The sequence below is a fragment of the Numida meleagris genome, chromosome 6, assembly GCF_002078875.1.
Source record: "Numida meleagris isolate 19003 breed g44 Domestic line chromosome 6, NumMel1.0, whole genome shotgun sequence".
Lineage (NCBI taxonomy): Eukaryota > Metazoa > Chordata > Aves > Galliformes > Numididae > Numida > Numida meleagris.
Window position 1 is genome coordinate 28,325,162 of NC_034414.1, and position 19,233 is coordinate 28,344,394.

General features: G+C 40.8%; 1 protein-coding gene across 7 annotated transcripts in view; it reads right to left on the reverse strand.

Annotated features, from left to right (window-relative positions):
• The window catches only part of SMOC1 (SPARC related modular calcium binding 1), a 164,244-nt gene that overhangs the window by 55,620 nt on the left and 89,391 nt on the right, over positions 1-19,233 (reverse strand). For all 7 annotated transcript variants that reach the window (XM_021403152.1, XM_021403153.1, XM_021403148.1 and 4 more), the window contains exons 4-5: positions 13,652-13,751; positions 11,223-11,270 (exon numbers count right to left, since the gene is read on the reverse strand). In XM_021403152.1, the coding sequence (XP_021258827.1) occupies positions 11,223-11,270; positions 13,652-13,751 (148 nt within the window). The remainder of the gene's footprint in view (positions 1-11,222; positions 11,271-13,651; positions 13,752-19,233) is intronic.

Sequence of the window (19,233 nt, forward strand, 5' to 3'; positions counted from 1 at the left end):
GTAACAAAAGTTGAACCCAAGTGCATGTCAACATAGGTTATGACAAAATTATTTGGAAAGCTCATGTCAATCTGCAGAGGGACATTAGGTATTCTTGTCCCAAAAAGGAGCACTGCCATAGTAACAAAGGGAGAAAAGGAAGAAAAGCGGCAGGAAAGTCAGAAAGAGGCAGTATGGTACATGTCTTGTCCAGGCAGTCCTGGAACTAAGCTTCTCAAGGAAAGTGGAGGTAGAACACAGAACAAGAGAAGAGCAGTATTATAAGGGCTGGGTAAATGACAATCCCCCTTCAGAAAGAGTTGGAGCGTGCACTTTATGTTATGAATGTGCTTTTCTTCCCAGAGCACCTCCATAGTGTCAGCATTACTTGAGTGGCAAAAACAAGGAATCAACAATAGACAGCTTTCTCTGAATACACGCACAAATGAGACTGAAGGAGAAGAAGATGAGGAAGAGTCTTTTTCATAGCTTCCCATTTGGAGGAAGCATATATTTTCATCTCACCCTGTAAGTACCAGTAGTACAATAGATACTGCAGGATTTTAAACCCCAGTTTCTCATGTTTGAATCATTTTCCGTTTGGATCCTTCTGCCTTGAGAACATTTTAAATAAAACAGGGAGCATAAAACTTCTGCACAAACAGATATTTCACTCTAGAATACCATGTCTCATAACAAGATTTTAGCACTTGACATTGCCCCAAGTCTTGGACAGAATTATGCAGAAAGCTCTACAGCAGTGTTAGCAGCCGCCTGAGCACAGTTAGACAAAAGCAGCAACCCACCATAGGACTTTTGTTTAGTCTCTGATATAACACTACCTACAATGTATCAGACATCTATTTTGAGGACCCTCAGCTTTGATGTGAAGTAGTCTCCATTCCACCCCCGAAACCTCTCCTCTTGGCTACCTCTGCCAAAAGGAGAGTCCATAACCAACTCCCTCCTTGTTGCTTCCAGACTCTATAAGAGGGCAGACAGCTACAGCTGTGGAAAAGAGAGCACATGTCTGAAAAGGAGGCAAGGATATTGCGATTTTGATCTTAGATTGCTTCACTGAAAGAGGAAAGAAGTAATGATCATTGTGAAAGTTTCTTATGAGTAATTATCAGATTCCTAACTTCGGGAATGTTTTAGTAGCTACCTGAAATATATGGTGGCCTGGGGCAAGGGGCATGAAGAGTGTGATTTAGAATCTCAGTCTCTTTTTGCTCTTTCCACAACATCACACACACACTCCCTTTTCTCCTCTCCTTCCAGAGTTGGTCTCTTCAAGACAAAGGCTCTATAAATTCCCCTACATCTTCAAGGAGTATAGCCTACAAGTGGGGGATGGAGACGGCAGCAAATTTCCCAGATCAATGGCCATTTGAAATTCAGACATATGGCTGAAGCCCTACAGCTGCATGTGTTAATTACCACACGTGTCCCCTGTAAAGCAGTCTGTTAAACACAAAAAGAAAACAGAAGAGAAAAAAGCCGTTCCAAGGGATTAAGTAAATAGTCTAAATTTTTGACCCTGCTCCCCCAGACACATGGCTGGGGGAAGAACACAAGCTCCCTTCCTTTCTCTCGACACCTGCATGCTGAAGAAGCACAAGACCCCTTGCATCTCTAGCCATGTGCACTGAACCCATCACAAAGTATACGTTCACCCTTCCAGCTCCCCCTCTCCCTCCCTCCCTCCCAAGCCTCTTCTCTCGCCAGCCCCTCTCCCTTTCTCCTTTAGAGGACTAATTCCTGGCTGACAACCAGACTAGTCTTGGGCTTACAATATGCCTTTTCATTTCCTCACTGCAAAGAGAATGGATACCTTGCTGCTACGTGTGTATTGCATATGTGCAAATGAGGGAAAGAGAGGAAAAACTTTTCACCATTTCTTTTTGCAGTTTTGTTTTTATCTAAGACCATTAAAGTAGAATGCAGATGTTTAAGCGAGTGAGTACAACTCTGCTCTGTGACTACAGTGTCCCAGCTAGTTCATCCCAGGATCTGCATTTAGTCTAAAGGAGTTTTTATATTTGATTATGAAAATGAAGTAATTATTTTTCTATATGAGAGAAGGGATGGAGAAGAATGGAAGGAGGCAGATGAACAGAGTAACTGAATTGTGCCAAAGGACTTCCAAAGAATCTAACAAGCTTGAAAAGGAAATCGGTATATATGGAATAATGCATGGTTCACCAAAAACGAAACAGGGCATAAATGGCATCTTATTCTCAAACTTAAAATATTTGTATTTTAAGAGAAGGAATATCATTCCACAAAGTTACAAGTGCAAGACTGAGCTTAAGAACCACCATCAACTAAAGGTGTTTTTGTGAGTAGCTGAAGTAGTCACAACGAAATCTGCCAAGTCCATATACTTGAGAATTGCCTTGCTGCAACACATAAAGGTCTCATCAGAATCTGACCACACTAACATTTAATAAAAGACATAGATGCAGCTCAAAGAAACTCAATCTGCTAGTAAAACTCCTCCCATCCCTTCCTTTTATCAAAGCATTTCGCAATATATCTCCCTCGCTGTCAGTATAAAACAAAAACCCAGGTAAGTACACGTAGGGAAACTATTATTCCAGCTATGTTTTTATTCCCATAGGTACCAACTCAGGAACTTGAACAAATACCATCGTTGCCTGTCCAGGCTCCCCATACCTTATTTACAAGCACATGTGCTCTGCATCTATTCAAGCTTCCCTGTAACAATTTTGTGGCTTATCTCCTGTATCGAGAAACGTTCATAGAGCTCATTGGATAAAGGACCTGAAAGGAAGGTACTTCCAGTCACACTCAACTGAACCACTGTACTCAAGACTTAAAACACATTTCCTATTGCATTACTCTGATATAAGGAAAAGTAACGTTTAAATGTTTAGATGTCTAGATCCTTCCACAGGATGCAAATACTCAAAGTAGGGTCCCATTAGGCTGGTACAAGAAGAAAGCTTCTAGTTTCATTTATCTGCAAATCCATCAATTTCTCCAGTATATCCTCAGGTTTGTTTTTAAGAACCAATAACTGCAGAAGACAGGAAGTCTAGTCTTTGAAATTAACTTTAATTTCAAAGTTATAATGATGCTGTTTTAAAGGATCTAGAGAAATATATAGCATAATACTATGACATTTTGGCATGTTGATTCAGACACTCAAAGAGCTTATGAAGAATTTATTTATTTTTTAACAACTCTTTAAAAAAAGAAAAGGTGTTGAGACCACATAGCTACGAAGTACTTAAGCAACAAAAATAGCCCACAGTCCCTAGAACTATTCCTTTTCACTGCAAGCCATAATTGGTCAGACACCAGGAATCTCCGTATAGCACATAAACAGTTAATAATACCTTAACAGATGTTGCTTAATCAATTGTTAGCCTGCTTATTAGATCTACTCACCAGGCTGCTCAATACCATGACTTAATCATTTAAAAACCTTTACAGCTGTCCTTAAGACATTACAGACATGAGTAGTCTGTAGATTGCTATAATAACACTTGTAAACTACGATTTTATTAAGTCATATTATATAGACTAACCTACAGATTAGAACTGTTGCTATATAGATGAAAGCAGAATTCTTGCATAATATAAAACAAAATATACGTTTAAAAAAAGTCTGCCTTCTGCTTAAACTTGCCAATGAAACTTTCTCCAGCCTCAAATTTGATACATATGTTCCAAGGCCTCAGAAAATGCCTTGACGAAAAACTAAACAATTTCAGACACATCAGTAATGCGGGTACCCAAATGGATTGTTTTTAAATTCTACTGGTTATGTAACAATTTTGAAGCTGAATATTTCTTCTAGTTCTTAATACTTCAAAAATCCATTTCATGCATAAGATAAATCTAGGTACTACTTAGAACACTGTTCTGTTCTGGAAAATTGATCCAATATGGGTGGTGGCGTAAAACTACATGCTTCTTTCATCAAAAAAACTGATCAGGATTCTCAGGTAATAGCTGGGTTCTCTCTATCTTACAAAATCAGTACTATCGACAAACTCCAATCTGCTATACCTGTGAAATCCACTTGCTTACTACAGTTACATTCAATTGGCATTTAATAAACTAATGTGCATGTTGCGTACAATACAGGGACAGCGATAAGAACTAAACTGAATTCTTAATGCCTACAAACAGACAAATCTACTGATTGAAGTAATGATACTTACAGAACTATTTTTCATAATGAAGAAGTAAACTTCAGTTCTCACTGTTATTTTGCTTGGAAATACAAATATGAGCTAATCACCACCTTATGTGCTACAGACTCCATCCACTGAATTTTCAATCTGTGGTTCACCAAGGCCTTTGCAGGCCATTTGCAGTGTTGCTGTTGCACTCATTTCTCCTGGTTCTTCCTCAGCCATCAGAGTCCTCTCCCAGATTCCTGAAAAGCAGCACACATTCCTGCCTCTTCCTGCCCTCTGTTCAATTTTAACAGGGTAGACTGAGAAACTGCTTATATGCCTATGGGTCAGCCACTATCACTGCATGGTGGGAAGAATCAAGCTTTTGCACTTACAGAGAGCTTGAAGCATTCACACAGCACAATGCATGGCAAATCTGATGCTTTCAGGAAGCAGATGGCTTACATATGCGTATCTACACTATATGGAAACACACTGAACATGGACAATGTGTGCAAGTAGGTGTATACCCTACCCAGAAAAGACAAGAAAGAAGTATGTCCGTCCTTGCTTAGGAATACTTTAGAAACAAACAGTTCGGAGAACATTTTTTGCATGAAAATTCTTCCTCATCCAGACTTACAAATTAGGATATTATTTATCTTAAAATAAATAACACAAGGGATCCAGGATCGCGTAAATAGCACTGCAGACTTAGCATCTGCCAATGTTCTGCAAGAAATTGATAACATGGTGACCACCAGTTAGAACTGTCACTTTTCACTGCCCCAGTAAATTTATATTTCCTTCATCTCACTGATGGAAGCCATACTATACTTCTGTTTTTGCCGGAGCTACCGCAGGCTGCTAAAGACATCACAAAGCATCTTTTCATTACTTATCAGATCAGAGAGGTGGGAATAATAGAGTGCTTGAAACGTGGTTTGTGGAATTGCACAGCTCTGATCCAGGTTTGATCAGCACCTTGCTGAATTCAGAAAAAAATGAAGAAGGTAAAGTCTCAAGTCTGGGTCACGTTTCACTTTGATGGCCTTGTTTACCAAGTGGGATGTTTTTGTCAAGATACCATCTGTCTGTTTGTACTTCTGAGACATACTAACCCTTGGAGGCAGCACTCCCCTCCCGCAAGCAGGCAGCAGGTGAACTGGTGCCAGCTGCACCTGACTTCCTACCACCAGCAGATAAAGTTTCAAGATCTCCAGGTACAAATGCTTCCATTTATTTACATTAACATAAGCCATCCTCTGCTCAGGTTTGCCTGAGGAGAGCATTCACCCTTTACTGCTCATTCTAATTACTGATGCAGACTAATGGCTCATTATTGATTCAAATTGCTCCTACTGGCTGCACAACTACACCATTAGCATTTTCTGGAAGTTAAAACTCTTGGAAGCCAGTAGGAAGAGAGCCACAGAGTGGGCCCACCTACCCACAGCTGCAGCTGAGATTTTCCCCAAAACTGAGCCTGCCTCTGTGCCCATTTCTTGCAGTTAAACCTGTAAGGAGGAGCCCAATTCCGGATTTTTAATTGGCAGGAATTTTAAGTTGTTCATCTTAGGTTCCTCAAACTGCTTCAGTGTTTTCTTATGGAAACTCACACTGTCTGCAAACTGATTGGGCAAAGTTTTCACAACTCCGTATGCGAGTCAAAGCACTGAATTCAGTGCCTGCATGTAAAACGATAAGCGTAAAATTTCTCAACCAGATTTTGCCTCCTGTGGGGCCCATCAGAGCTCACATTCCACTAACATCACCATACCTGCCGCAGGCTCAGGGAATTGCAGATGCTGTTGTCAGCTTTGGCAATAGGAAAATAAAGCTAGTCAAAACAAGCCTGGAACTTCATACACTGCAAGAGACTTCAGGAAAGAAAAAGAGAGTTCGTACCACTCCAGACTCTTCATAATTATGGGCACTGATATTTCAGCCAGACCATATTTACTTGATTCATCTTTTAATCGCTGATTATAGAACCACCCTTCCTTTCCCATTTCCTTCATTCAGTTGATATAAAATAGTATCAAGGTCTCTCACACAGTGTCTAGAATACTTACAATCACTAACAAACAACTATCCTCACCTAAATGTTTATTTCACTCCTTTCTAGACTCTCTCTCCACTACTAATTTACTCAGTTTCCAATTTTAAGCAGGAAGACTGCATGAGTTTATGGAGATAAAAAATTACATGACTGCTTTTTTACATCCCTCCATCTCCTGATCAGCCTGCTTTTCAGAGACTGCTTGGTGACTGAGAGACACTACTCAACGGTTGCAATATGCCAAGTCTGCATCGCTGAGTTCTAAAGCCCCAACATTCCACAGATAAAGAAAATAAATTGTTGTGTTTGCTTGTTTTGTTTCAAACGTGTGCCACAACTTCCCTTTGGCTGGAAAGAAACAAGCTGCATACTTTAGGCAGTGAAGAAATCCAGTTATGTTGGCTCCCAGTATGCTTTTCACTGCATCTTAATATTTTAAAAAGTTCCCAGTGGGAGAGAGGCGAGGAGATCCAACACTCTAGGGGACAGCATGCATCTTCCAAGTCTCTCAGGCTTTCAAACTAAGCAGCAGCTGGAGTTAATTAGTGGAAGAAGCTCCTTATAAGAAAGGGCACAAGCAGGAATAAGTAACAGACAACAATCTGCAGGTTCTGGATATCCTAATTCTACCCAAGAAATTCCTCTCTCTTTTTCACTTCAGGATTGCTCAGTCTACCTTGAGGGAGAACCAACCACTTCAGAATAATTTAGAGTACCTTAACTTAGTACCCGAAGTCATTCGCTCAGTGACTCACCACTCTCTCACAGCATAGAGACCAGGACAGGGACCCACATTCACCAGGAGGCTGGCTGCGAGAGCAGAGCCAGCAGGAAGGGCTGCTTGGCAGCCGGAGGGTCAGGATACCAGGGCGCACAGTGATGGGCACTGCTGGACTAAGCACTGCTTGAGAGGCAGTGCTCCTCCGTTACTACCTATCTTGCTAAGGGCACAGACCGAAGTATTTGGAAAACATGACCCTTAGTACAGAACAGCAAAGTGCACCATGCGAGGAAATAAAGAGAGTTTTAGCCTACTCCAAAGGGCAGTGAATGACAGGGGAAGGACAAAGACTTTATCAAGCTTCAATTCATCTCTCTGATGAAATGTAACTTGGGAGAAACATTTGGCACTGAGCACTAGGCCTTGGAGATGAAAGGGATGAGAGGTCATAGAGGGTCACACCAGTGCCGCCACAACACCACAGCTGAAGCCAGTAAACAATTTCCTTTTTTTCCAATGAGAAGCAAACAGAATCCCAAATGGAGGGAATTTGATCAAATAGATAATGTCAGCTGTTTTTGAGGAGAAACAGGCTGGCACAGACACAGGCAATGCAGAATAGGCAAAATAAAGCCAACAAGGTATGTCTTAGTAAGAATGCTGCACAGCAGATCTAGCCCAGCATTACTTCAAGAATAGGAATTGAATAATAGAAGATTCAAGTGATCTTGCATCAGCAAAAACCCCTATAATTTACACCAGGTCAGTCTGGGCACCTCTTTCACTGTTGTCCCCCTTATCCACACATTGCCAGCCTTCTTTCCCACCCTACTCTGCCCCAGAAAACCCTGCCGCATCATCCTGAGTACAAAATGACACTCTCTCACCAAATGCAGATCTTTCATTTTGTTTGTTTCAGACTTACAGATACTAACAACTTGCTAGGCATTTTTTTAGTGAATTCCACAGATGCAGAAAGATTCTGTCTCTACTTCCAAGGAAACGGTTGCACTGAACATTGCAGGTGTGCATGGAAATAGTCTTAACATCACACTGCAAACTGCTGCTTCAAAACACAGCACAGGAGTGCACTGCTCAGGGTCCTGGGAACCCCACATGTGCTCACTGTAATCATTAGCTTGCTATCAGCTAGCTTTTTTGGAACTGCTCACCAAGGACACATACATCCTTCAGTACTATCAGCCAAATTGCAGCAGTCTTGCTGCAGCCTTGCTTCTTCACACTCATCCATCGAGATCACTCAAGCCTCACAGAATCGAGGATAAGAGGGACCAGCCTGAGAAGACTTTGTTTATAAAACTTTCAAGCAAACTGAATTCAGCACTAGAGGAAAGGTGGTAAATGTCTGAATTGCAAGCCCTGGAGAGCCTGGGCTTCCATGCTACCATATAAGAACATGTCACCACTTCCCCAGGCCCAGCTCTTCTCTGCCTTCCAACAACAGAGCACTTCACAGACATAGAACAAATCAATACTGGCTATTTTAAAGTTTTAACTTTGGTGCCAATTTGATTTGATTTAAATTACCTTACAGGGCAAATTGCATGGGTAACTGGTATTACATCATACAGCAAAAGCAGCAGTGAAAACATGGAGAACTAGAGCATGGAATTTAAAAATACAACAGATTTCTTGCCAGCACTGTTGCTTGTGCTCTGAAGAAAGCTCCCAAGAGCCACTTCTGGAACTACGTGTCAAGCCAATGACCACAGAGCCATTTCATTTTCTTTTTATCAGTAGTGAAACAGCTTGTGAACAGGAAGGACATATTACTTCACATCTTCTCATGCCTCCATCGTACCTACTGACCTCTAGAAAGTAGACCAAAGCATTTGGAGAAAGAGAGCTATTACTGACAGACAGCCCCCTTCCCTTTCCAACACTATTTTCTCTTTCCTACATGACAGCTAATACGCTAGTAAAGTCTCCCCTTACATTTGTCACCTAATAGCCTAAGCCTACCCACCTGCATTGTTTCCTAGGCAGAGCAGCCTCCATCCGAAGAACTATTTTGCCCTAAAGCCTTGAAAGGCACCAATATCATACAAAGTTTATTAGCTCCATATTTTACATTCCTGCATAAATAGGACAAAGGAAATAACCTCTGAGAGTCTTAGCTATTCCTTTTCCTCCTGAGAGAGCCTATTCTGTGACAGATTTGATCCAGAGACCCTGACCTAGAGGTGCAGAGAGGAGTCTGCTTTGCAGTGAGGTAATTCCAAAAGATAATTCAAATGAGAGTCACCTAAAGACATGTCAGAAGTTTCTAAGATGTGCCTCTACAATACAGATATTATCACTGATCCAGTTTCTGCCAGACTCCCCATTCTGTCCTTTTTGTCTTCTTGCAGAGCGCAGTCTTCACAGGAAGACTCTGAATACTCAGCTAGAACGGATGGTTATAGCCATGCTGGCTAGCCAGCAGCCTTTAGAGAAGCCAGACCTCCAGTGAACGATGTGCTTCAGGAAAGCCAGGCTGCCTGTTCTTCGTTCTGGTTTCCTTACCGCAAAACCCATTTTGGATCACGGCAACATCAGTCATAAGAAGTGCTGATGAAAAAGTCAAATTCATTTTTAGACTAGGCATTTTTCACTAGTCAAAAAAGTAATGCAAACTCCCTCAAATTTTAAACCCAAATATTTCAGTTTCTGAAAGCTTTCTCAATTTTAAAAGACCTATACAGACAATTTATAATCGCTCACAAGGATTTTTTCTAATACTAAGGAGAAAGGCTTATATGGAGGCTTCCAACAGATGAACACAGTCAGAATTGGAGAGGATATAAAGTTTACATGATTGCTTGAAGCATGCTGGCCCAAAGGGAAATGTTTTCCTTTTCTTGACAGCTACTGACTGCATAGGATATTTCTCCATCCACGTGATCACGCTTAGCATTCCTGAAATAGGATGCCAGAGGCAGTACGCACAACAGTCAATTTATGTTACAAATTTTAGATTAATTCCTTCCATTTACAGTTCTTCTCTTCTGTACGTTCCAGCCAAAAAGTTCAGATGTTTTTCCCTTTGCTCCTGCTTCTTATGAAATCCTATATCAGCTGCTTCTAGTTCTAGAAGAACAGATCAGGACTACTCAGCTAGAAAGCCTACAAACAACCCCCACTCTAAACGCAAGAGCTACTTGATTTGCTTGTACTCCAGGCTAGACTAGCAATGGTTGTATTAACAGAACGATAACAATGTGTTCAGGTGGCAATTACACAGGCTGTGAGGTTTAACAGATAATTACAGGTTTACAGAGACACATCCTTATCTGAAGTAAGAAGAATGCTTTAGCATTCAGTCTTAAATTAGTAGTTTTCCTTGCCTCTTTCTTCTCCTTACTTTGTCCTGAGCTACCATAAACAACAAATAGACTGCAGAGCAGATACACTCAAAATGCATCATTGCTCTGAGCATAACAATTCCTATTAAGTGACAGTCCAAGCACGGAAGATGTTTTTCAAATTAAAATTAGGCACCAACGTAGGCATTTTCCTGCATTTTAAAGTCTCAGGCGCAATTGATTCAACGTTAGCAATAACAGCCCTGCTTCATATATGTAAACAGGAACTTCTCCCAGGAAACTGTCTTCGTTCTCACCAGCAGGAGTAAGACTGCACTCACCACAGTTTTTCTACTGTAAGGGGAAGCTAAAACGTTGAATCTGAATGGGGGGGACAGTGACACATCCAGTGCCTTGCCAGAAGAGGACAGGACTGAAGAAAGTGGTGAAAGGAAGGATGGCCAACACTTAATGCACAAAAGGGTAAGGTTTACAAGAGCAGACAAGGTTTAATGTAGGTCTGCTCCAGTAGGCCAGAAGGTTTTATGCAGATTAATTTTTAAAAAATAATAAAGCCACACCCAACCCACATCTTCACGATACATGCAAGGCCGCAACCACGACACTAGCACTCCTGACTGCAAGTGTATTAGTCATACTGTACACCTCTCTCATCTCTAGGGATTTTACTGAGAAGCACTTGTAGTTAACATCAAGGCAAACAAAGGCTATCCCATACCTGCTGTCCCTTTGGGAAGCTCTGCTTTCATTTACCATATCTCAGCAGACAAACACAGACAAGAGTTCACAGTTTTTCCTCCACAGTGTAATGCATGAACAGATTGTCATCTTATTTCTCCTACTGTAGGGGGAGGTCTAAAAGCATGTAAGACTCTCACACATAGAGCTGTTTAGAAACCCAGGTTCTAAGTTATCCCAACAGACTTGGCTGGGGAACTGCTATTACAAAACAACTTGCTGAGGCACAGGACTCCACTCACCTTTCCTCCCTGAGTTACCCTGGCTTGATGGTTTATCAGTTACAGAACCTAAAGTGGAAAAAAAAAAAAGGAAAGAAGACATTTTTAGATCCTGAAGAATCACACAGAACATGTAATATTACCTGAAAACAGTCAATTTCTCAGTCTAAAAAGCATCCGTTTTACTCGCCAACAGCTTGGTTTACAATTCAGAGATCTGGTGGCTTCAACCAACTGGGACAGCATAAGGAAGTTTTATGCATTAAGGATGTGCAATTAGGATGTGGGTAAACAAGAAATCTTTAGTATTTGGATCCTGTGATTTGAAAGAGCTTAACACAGCAGTGCACTAGTAAGAAACCTGGAACAAATCCAAGGGCAAGAAGGAAAGATCAATAAGAGTAACTTCTTTGGTTTGCAAACATCAGGAAGAACAAATCAAAAACAGGTGGGGAGAGCATGCAGGGGATGCAAGGGGCAGTATTCTGAAGGAAAGGGATTAAGAGGGACGATTTCCAGAAAATGGATTTCAACCAAGCCCTGGACATACACAGCTGTTTGAAGAGGGACATTGGATAAGATCCAGCATGTATTTGAATAGGACACATCCTGTTTATTTTAATATACAATTAAAATGTCATATAATATATATGATTCTGCACTTGTTTCTGCAGTTTTAGTGCTTCATCGTCAATTTGTCGCCAAAATTTGAGCAGATAATAAAGGCTTTCTGAACAAATCTGTTACAAGAATGTAAAAATCCACCGCAAGCATTTCTTTTTTTGTCAAACAGTTTTATTCTCAGGAAGCTGATTCTTCCATGCACCATTACTGAACAGTTCCAGTGACTACTTCTCCTTAAGGAAACATAGATCTAAAGTTAGTTTCAAGGAGGCAGCTCTGACAGCACTGAGAGTCCAGTCAAGGCAAGCCCTAAATGTTATTGCCTAGGCACTTGAACTTGCAGACCAGTTTATCACAGGTCTACTGTTAAATTACAAGCAGGAATCAGGTACACAACACTAGTAGTCATAGGCTAACATTTGTGTGTCCTACAAAACACAATGACTCTATAAAATTGTGTTACCAGGAATCTAAACAGCTCAAGAATAAGTGAACAGATGAGTAAAACAAACTCTAAAACATGCTCTGCCAAATCTGGAATGGTGCATGAGAGCCAAATTATTGTATAGATCTTATTTTCTTTCCGTGAAACACCAATCATCCCCTTGAGCTACATTACTTGACCTGCTAGTCCACAGACATCTCCACAACTTAACTGGAATACTCACGCAAGTCACTGTTTGCTTATTACCACAACACATCCTACAATCAAGAAGGTGCTGAAAAAGGTGATGAGGATTAAAAAGAAAGGTTTGACTGCTACCATGCTCCCATCTAATGGGCAAACACTTCAAGGCGTGAGAGCAGAAATCCATCAAATACCTGTGAGGTGCAAACCGTACACCATGAAGCCAAAGGCAGCAGTCCCTACATGGCATTACTTAACATGTTAGACAAGCCTATGCCCACTTTCTTTTCTTTTGGGGGGCAATTCTAGTGTCATTTCTGAATTCTCTCAAACTGCAGAAACCAGCTTCCCATCACTCCCTGTGCCTAGTACATTGCCACGGCCACTGCAGCTCTGCTCACAGCAGCCCATAAAGAGAAAGTCTAAATCAGGAATTTGGGCCATATCATAGAATCATAGAATGGTCTGGGTTGAAAAGGACCTCAAAGATCATCTAGGCTCAACCCCCCCGCTTGAGTGCAAGGCTCCCAACCACTAGACCAGGCTGCCCAGAGCCACATCCAGCCTGGCCTTGAATACCTCCAGGGACAGGGCATCCAGAAACTCCCTGGGCAACCTGTTCCAGTGAAAATCTGGAGCTCTTTTCCAGCTCCATTCCATTTGAGCTGTGGGTTTCTGTACTGAATTGTGGGGAGAAACAAAACTTTAGTTTGCTTTATGTACAAAAAATGATCATTTGCAAAGTCTGAGTGCATTTCCGCCAACCTCGGAAGGCAACACAACTCCACAGCCCAACTCAATGCAATCTAAGAACCATTTCTTTTAAGTACAGCTAATGGAAAAAGAGTTATCCCATCTGCCATGGGGACCCCTGTTTCTGGTGTACCCAGTAACACTGCGGCTCATGCCTCAGCTACCACAGGCTGTGCTTCCACTTTGTTCCCTTTGGGATTTTTCTCAGTGAGCCTTGTAAGAGTGTCAAGTACCTTTGGTGCCAGGTGGAAATGCCACAGCCCAAGCTTCCTTGAAGGTTCCAAATGCAAGCAAGCAAACAGGGAGATACAAGCAATAATTGCAGTTATAAATTGGGTAAACTGGCTGAGTCACCTGAAAAGATTAAGCACTCTGAATAGGACATGTCCACCCCATGCCCCTTCAGTTATCAAATAGGTATTTGTTGAAGCCACTCCCACAGTACCTGAACATACAGGAGTTTTGTTCTGTACAGAAGAGCCGCTAATAGGCTTGCCATCAGGTGTCACACACCAGCAGTATCCAGTGTAGGTATGGCACTGCACCTGTTCGATAAAACAAAGAGCAGGCATTTCATTTCTCACTCTCTCACCCACCACTATTACAATCCAGCATCTCAGTGGAAGTCCCAGCCCTGAAGCATCACAAGGAAATACTTCAGAGCAAGGAAGTCACACAGAAGAGTATTGTTTGGTGGACATGGTTTTTCTGACAGAGACTTTCTCCTCCCACCTCCCTCCCCAGAGAAAGGTTATTTTTCCTACTCCTTTAGCTGCAATTCAGGAGGTAACAGAAGTTACAGATACTCGGCTGAGAACACTACAGTTGAGATATGCAGCAATCACGTCTCAGCTCATCCCACCCTTTGCTAAATCTTGTTTACTATTCACCATTAAAAAATTTCTCCTTGGAGTCCCATTGCTGCCCAGCTGGAATGAGGAAAGGCCACCTCAGCCCATTTCCATAGCCACTACTTGAGAGCAGTGCTCTGTGGGAGTTGGGAGGGCGTTTTGTTCAGTAAACACAGCTAGAAAAACACAACACTTAACATATTAACAAACCTTCTCCAGACAGATTTGAGCTCTCTCTTGTTACTATGTCAACTCAGGCAGTAGGAGCAAGATGCTTGCTCTTCGACTATTGACAAGGATTTCAGAACATTTGATGAGGGATGCATGAGCCAAAGCGCGAACAGCACAAGGATCAATTACCTCGTGTTTAAAGCTCTACATCTGAACTTAACATTTAGAATTGCCTAGCTCTTTCCGTCACTGTGGAAGGAGACCAGAATGACTAGTTCATATGTGAGAAGAGAAATCCTGATCTAGCAGCATAGTCTTAGTGATGTCTATGCAGATGTTATTTCAGTGGCACTGTAGTTTCACCCAGCTTCATAAATCTCATTACAGCTTTTGCCTCAACTTTCACACAGTGATCAGCACTTAGATAAAATTCAGAATGCCATTTGACTTCTCTTGAGATAAAAATAAATGATCATCGTACAGGCATCTGTGTAAATACTACCAGTTTCCAAAATTCTTCCTAGCAAACATGCGTTCAGGTGTGGCCAAGTCTGTGCATCAGTAATACCAGCATCCTGAAATGGTATAGCAGTTCTTACACTAATACAGGCCCTAGAGATGGCTCCATCACAGAGTTCTGATAAAGCCATGAAATGAAGTCACTTCAGAAATCTTTCAATTTTGTTTTCAAACTGAATTCTGTCCATCCTCTGTTTTTGCCATGGAAGTTCACTGAAGTTGATTTCCCTTTTCAGTACTCTCCTCAGACAACAGAAGAGCAATAAGGTATTTGCACCATTCCCTTCATTAGGGATCCTTCAGAACTAGAATAGTTATTCTCCCTCTTGCTGACAGCTGGCTCTGATTCCCTAAGGTAGCGGAGTTTGTTCAGAGACTTAACGATGGTCTTTTTAAGAGGCTTTGAGTATCACATAAAACATGATCTAAGAGCAATTATACCACAGTACCATGTGTTTATCTTGGATTTTACTAAAGCACAAAGCAATCATTTTGCCTCAAGCAAACTCACATTTAGCAGCCAAAATCAACAATACTCTCATGTACCCACATTACTAAATTCACCCTTGCTGCTATCAGCACAATTTCTTTTTTGTTCTCTCAAAATAAAACAAAATTGATTGCAAATTATCCAAAAGCATTATGAATATAACTAGCAATAATCAAGTTGCAAAGTATTTCTTATTGCTTGGTTTAATCAGTGGCATATTTAAGATACACGGAATAGAAATGCTTCGATTTCCGTGTTTAATGTTTATCTTTGCTGATCTTATGCACATTATTGCATTCCCAACAGCACAAGATGCTGGCTTTACATCTGAGCCCTAATAGCAAAAATCTTAAAAAGAGATGAAGTCCAATTCTAGAATAGGGTCTTGAATTTGTAGAGCAAGACCATTACATTTTATTTTATAGAAGTGTCTGCATTTTGGATCACTTTTTCAGAATTGGACGTCTGGACTGGTGTTTTCAAACAAAGGTACAATGAACATTGTTGGGTTTTTTAATACCTGTTTCTACTTTTACTTTTTTTAATATAAAAATGTGAGAGCATCACCTCTTCTGGAACTCCCAATATAGCTAGCCTTTGTTTTAAAAATTCCAGTGAATTGAAAGTCCTTTAGTCAAACCTTCAGAAAATAACAGAGTTGATGGCAGAGAAGTCCAAGAAGTGTACTGACAGATTTAGGATAGACACATCAACTAAGAGCACGTTTTTCAGCTTATTCCATTGGAAAGTTATCAATTACATACCAATCATTTATGCAATTCAAGGACATTACATTGATAAAGGCAAAGAAACGTTGTGAATAACTAAAATGAAATCTAGTCTTCTCAATACTGGTATTACATAGCACCTTTCCCATCGTCATAAAAAAAAAGAATAAAAAATTAAAAAAAATCTCAAATTGACAGCACTTTCACACCAAACACAAAATATCTTCCCTACAATGCTCAATAAGAGCAACAAAAAGCTCAGCTCGTCTTTTCATTCTTAAAGACAACTACCTATGAAAAACAGATACTTCATAAACCTCAAAAATTCACCTCAGTTACCTTTCATAATGACACTTGGAAAAGCCCCAGCACATTTAGATGCCATAAGAATACTGGCCTACAGACTAGAGGGTTCACAGCTTAAAGGCTGGGAAAACAAACAACAGCAAAACTAGAATATTCTTCATCAATTACAGCACTGCTGTAAGTTTGAAAAATGTAAAGGCAAAAGGCTGATCCAGCACCATTTCTAAACACTGGGCACAGATGAAATAAGACATTGTAAAGTATTAATTGTTCCAGAGTTCCTAACAGTAAGGAACCTTGGAGATTCAGTTGTGTTTTGTTTTGAATTTTTTCCAGAAGTTTCCAATGATCTTAGGCTTGAGCTGTGTTTCACATTTAAATTTTTTACTTGAAATTCAAACTCATTCTAATCTTATTCCTGCAGTAGCAAGATTTTCAAATATTGTTTTAGTCAAAGGAGTAGAAATGACACTTGTTTACTGCACAAATGTAATCTTCGGCTATTGAGCTTCTTATTTGAGTTATACCAAAAGTGAGTTTGACTCCTCTTTTTTTCCCCCTCTCATTAATCTTCTAAAGCTATGCTTTGACATATGAAAAAGACATTATCAGTTCCATATACAAAATGACTAACCAAGCTCCAGAGTGCTCAGTGCTGCAGGAAAGGCTAATTACAGACAGCTAGACAACTCAAGTTGCCATACACCTGTCCAACAGCTAAACATTGTAAGTTACACAGGAGGGAACCAGAGAAATAAAACCTGCAAATCATATGAGGTCCAGATTCCCCACTAACAGCTACGCTTTCAAAAAAAAAATTAAAAAAAAAAATTGAACCGCAGTTTAAAGCCCTGCGAGCATATGCATCCCTGAATATGCAGAACAACCCTTTCATATTTCTGGGGTAAGAGATATGCCACCTTAGCTGTGCCTCAACTGAATGACAAAAAACTCGAGGGAGAAGCCCAACGAAAATTGCTCTGCTGCCATTGCCCAAATTAAGAGTGTGGCAGCAGCTTCTTATTCCTCTGTGCCATCACAATGCATGAAATTAAACAGCAGCTACCACACTAGCCACTGGCTGCATGAATGAACACCTGCCTTCATTGTCTTCATTACAATATGAAAACATTAAAACCACGGTCACTGGCAGACACCCTTGCCTCTTAATTCCTGAGCGAAAAAGCCACCAATGTTTGGGTTTCTTCAGCATTTCACTGGCAATGCCAGAATCAGACTCCCAAGCAGTTTAAAACTTCTTAACAAGCGAGCTGCATCCTCGCTTCTCAATCTTTTGACAAAGGCAAATCAAGGGGCTGCTTCTTTATCCTTACCTCAAGTGGTGGCACCTCTGCTCTGGTTTCAACGTCTCACAGGACTGCTTAGATCTGGACTGGGTCCTTCTTTCTTCCAGGCTGTCAGCTGACTGTTGTCAGAAGCCTGCCTTTCCTTTACTGACAATTTCAGGCAGCAATCAGCCTACAACTTAAGTTTGAGCTTCTTTGGGATTTCAATCCTTTAAACTGTTCTCATCGCTTTTTCTGTTCCCTGCTCACATTTAACTCTTCCCAAATGACATTGTGCAGACACAGTCCCATATTCCCACCGAGGCTTTCTTGCAGCATCCTTCCTCACATCTGTGTGCTGTTCAAGAAACATTTGCTTCATGGCAATTTCACCATTAATATAATAGGGGAAAAGTGATTTGTGGCAAAAACATGTCAGCCATGTCCAAGAGTACTGCCAACAGACACACTCTGCACAGATATCACTTTTAGCAGGAGAGCAATCCCCAGCTAAAGTCACATTGATCCTCTCAGAAGCAAAAAGTGACTCTTAACATTAAGGATGAATGATCTTATACTGTCACTTTCCATAAGGTCTCCCACTCGTGTTTTAAAAATCTTTTCCTTTACTTTCTAGACTGGTTCTTCCTTGAAGAAATGCCATAAATATATATATCTCAGCCACTCGCTGGCAGACTTGAAAGAAAAAGAAAGCAAAGCTAAACTGTGAAAGGAGGTGGAAAAATTGCAAGACATCACAAAAAGCCACACAAGACTACACCCTCAGAGTAAGGTTAAGATTATTCATGTTCATATTCATTTGTCTGAAACTGATTCTGTTTAAAACCTCAGCAACCTTTTTTAAAAAAAAAAAAACTGCTTGGGGGAAAGCTATGAAGAATGCAAGTCTCTCTCAGCCCATGGCAACAAGCCCAATGGCACTAGGCAGCAAAAGAAAGTGCGCAGATTACCCAATAGAGCCTGTTGTTTATGAAGAACAGATCACAGCAGGTTAAGTGCAGCATGGAAAGGGAATGGCATTTATGCAAAATACAGCATAACAACAAAAAGGAGAGAGAAAGTCTTGGGAACAGAAACTGGTTTTAGCCATGTCCAATTCTGCACAACAGTACGTGACCTCAGTTTTGTACAACTAATCAAATTACTCCCATCAAACATCCTTGTGTTCTGAATAACCCAAATTTTATCTGCCTGCTTATATTACTATTGGTTAATTACCGAGAACTTTTGTTATATGAGTAATTTTCCTCACACAGCGATTGAAATATGAAGAAATAGCTTTACTCCATTTTCCAGAGCAATTCACCAGGTCTGCCCCTATACACAGCCATTCTATTGTGCCTGCAATGCCACCACCTCTTCCACACTGAAGATCCACATTACATTTTCAGATGTACAAGCAGTGCTAAAAGGGAGGCTTGATAAGGTCTTGGCAATACACAAACTCCTAGAGTAAGAGAAGCAATGGACACGTTGCATAGGTACAGTTATGTAAAATAAGGAATTAACAGGTGGCTGCTCCCCTTCATACAGTACACAAAATTCATTATAAGTAGCCCTGCCTAGGAACACTGGACATCCATCAATATAAGTGGCAACATTTCTTTTCAGTCCAGATTTTGCAGGCTATTAAAAAAGTCTATAGGAGTGTGTGT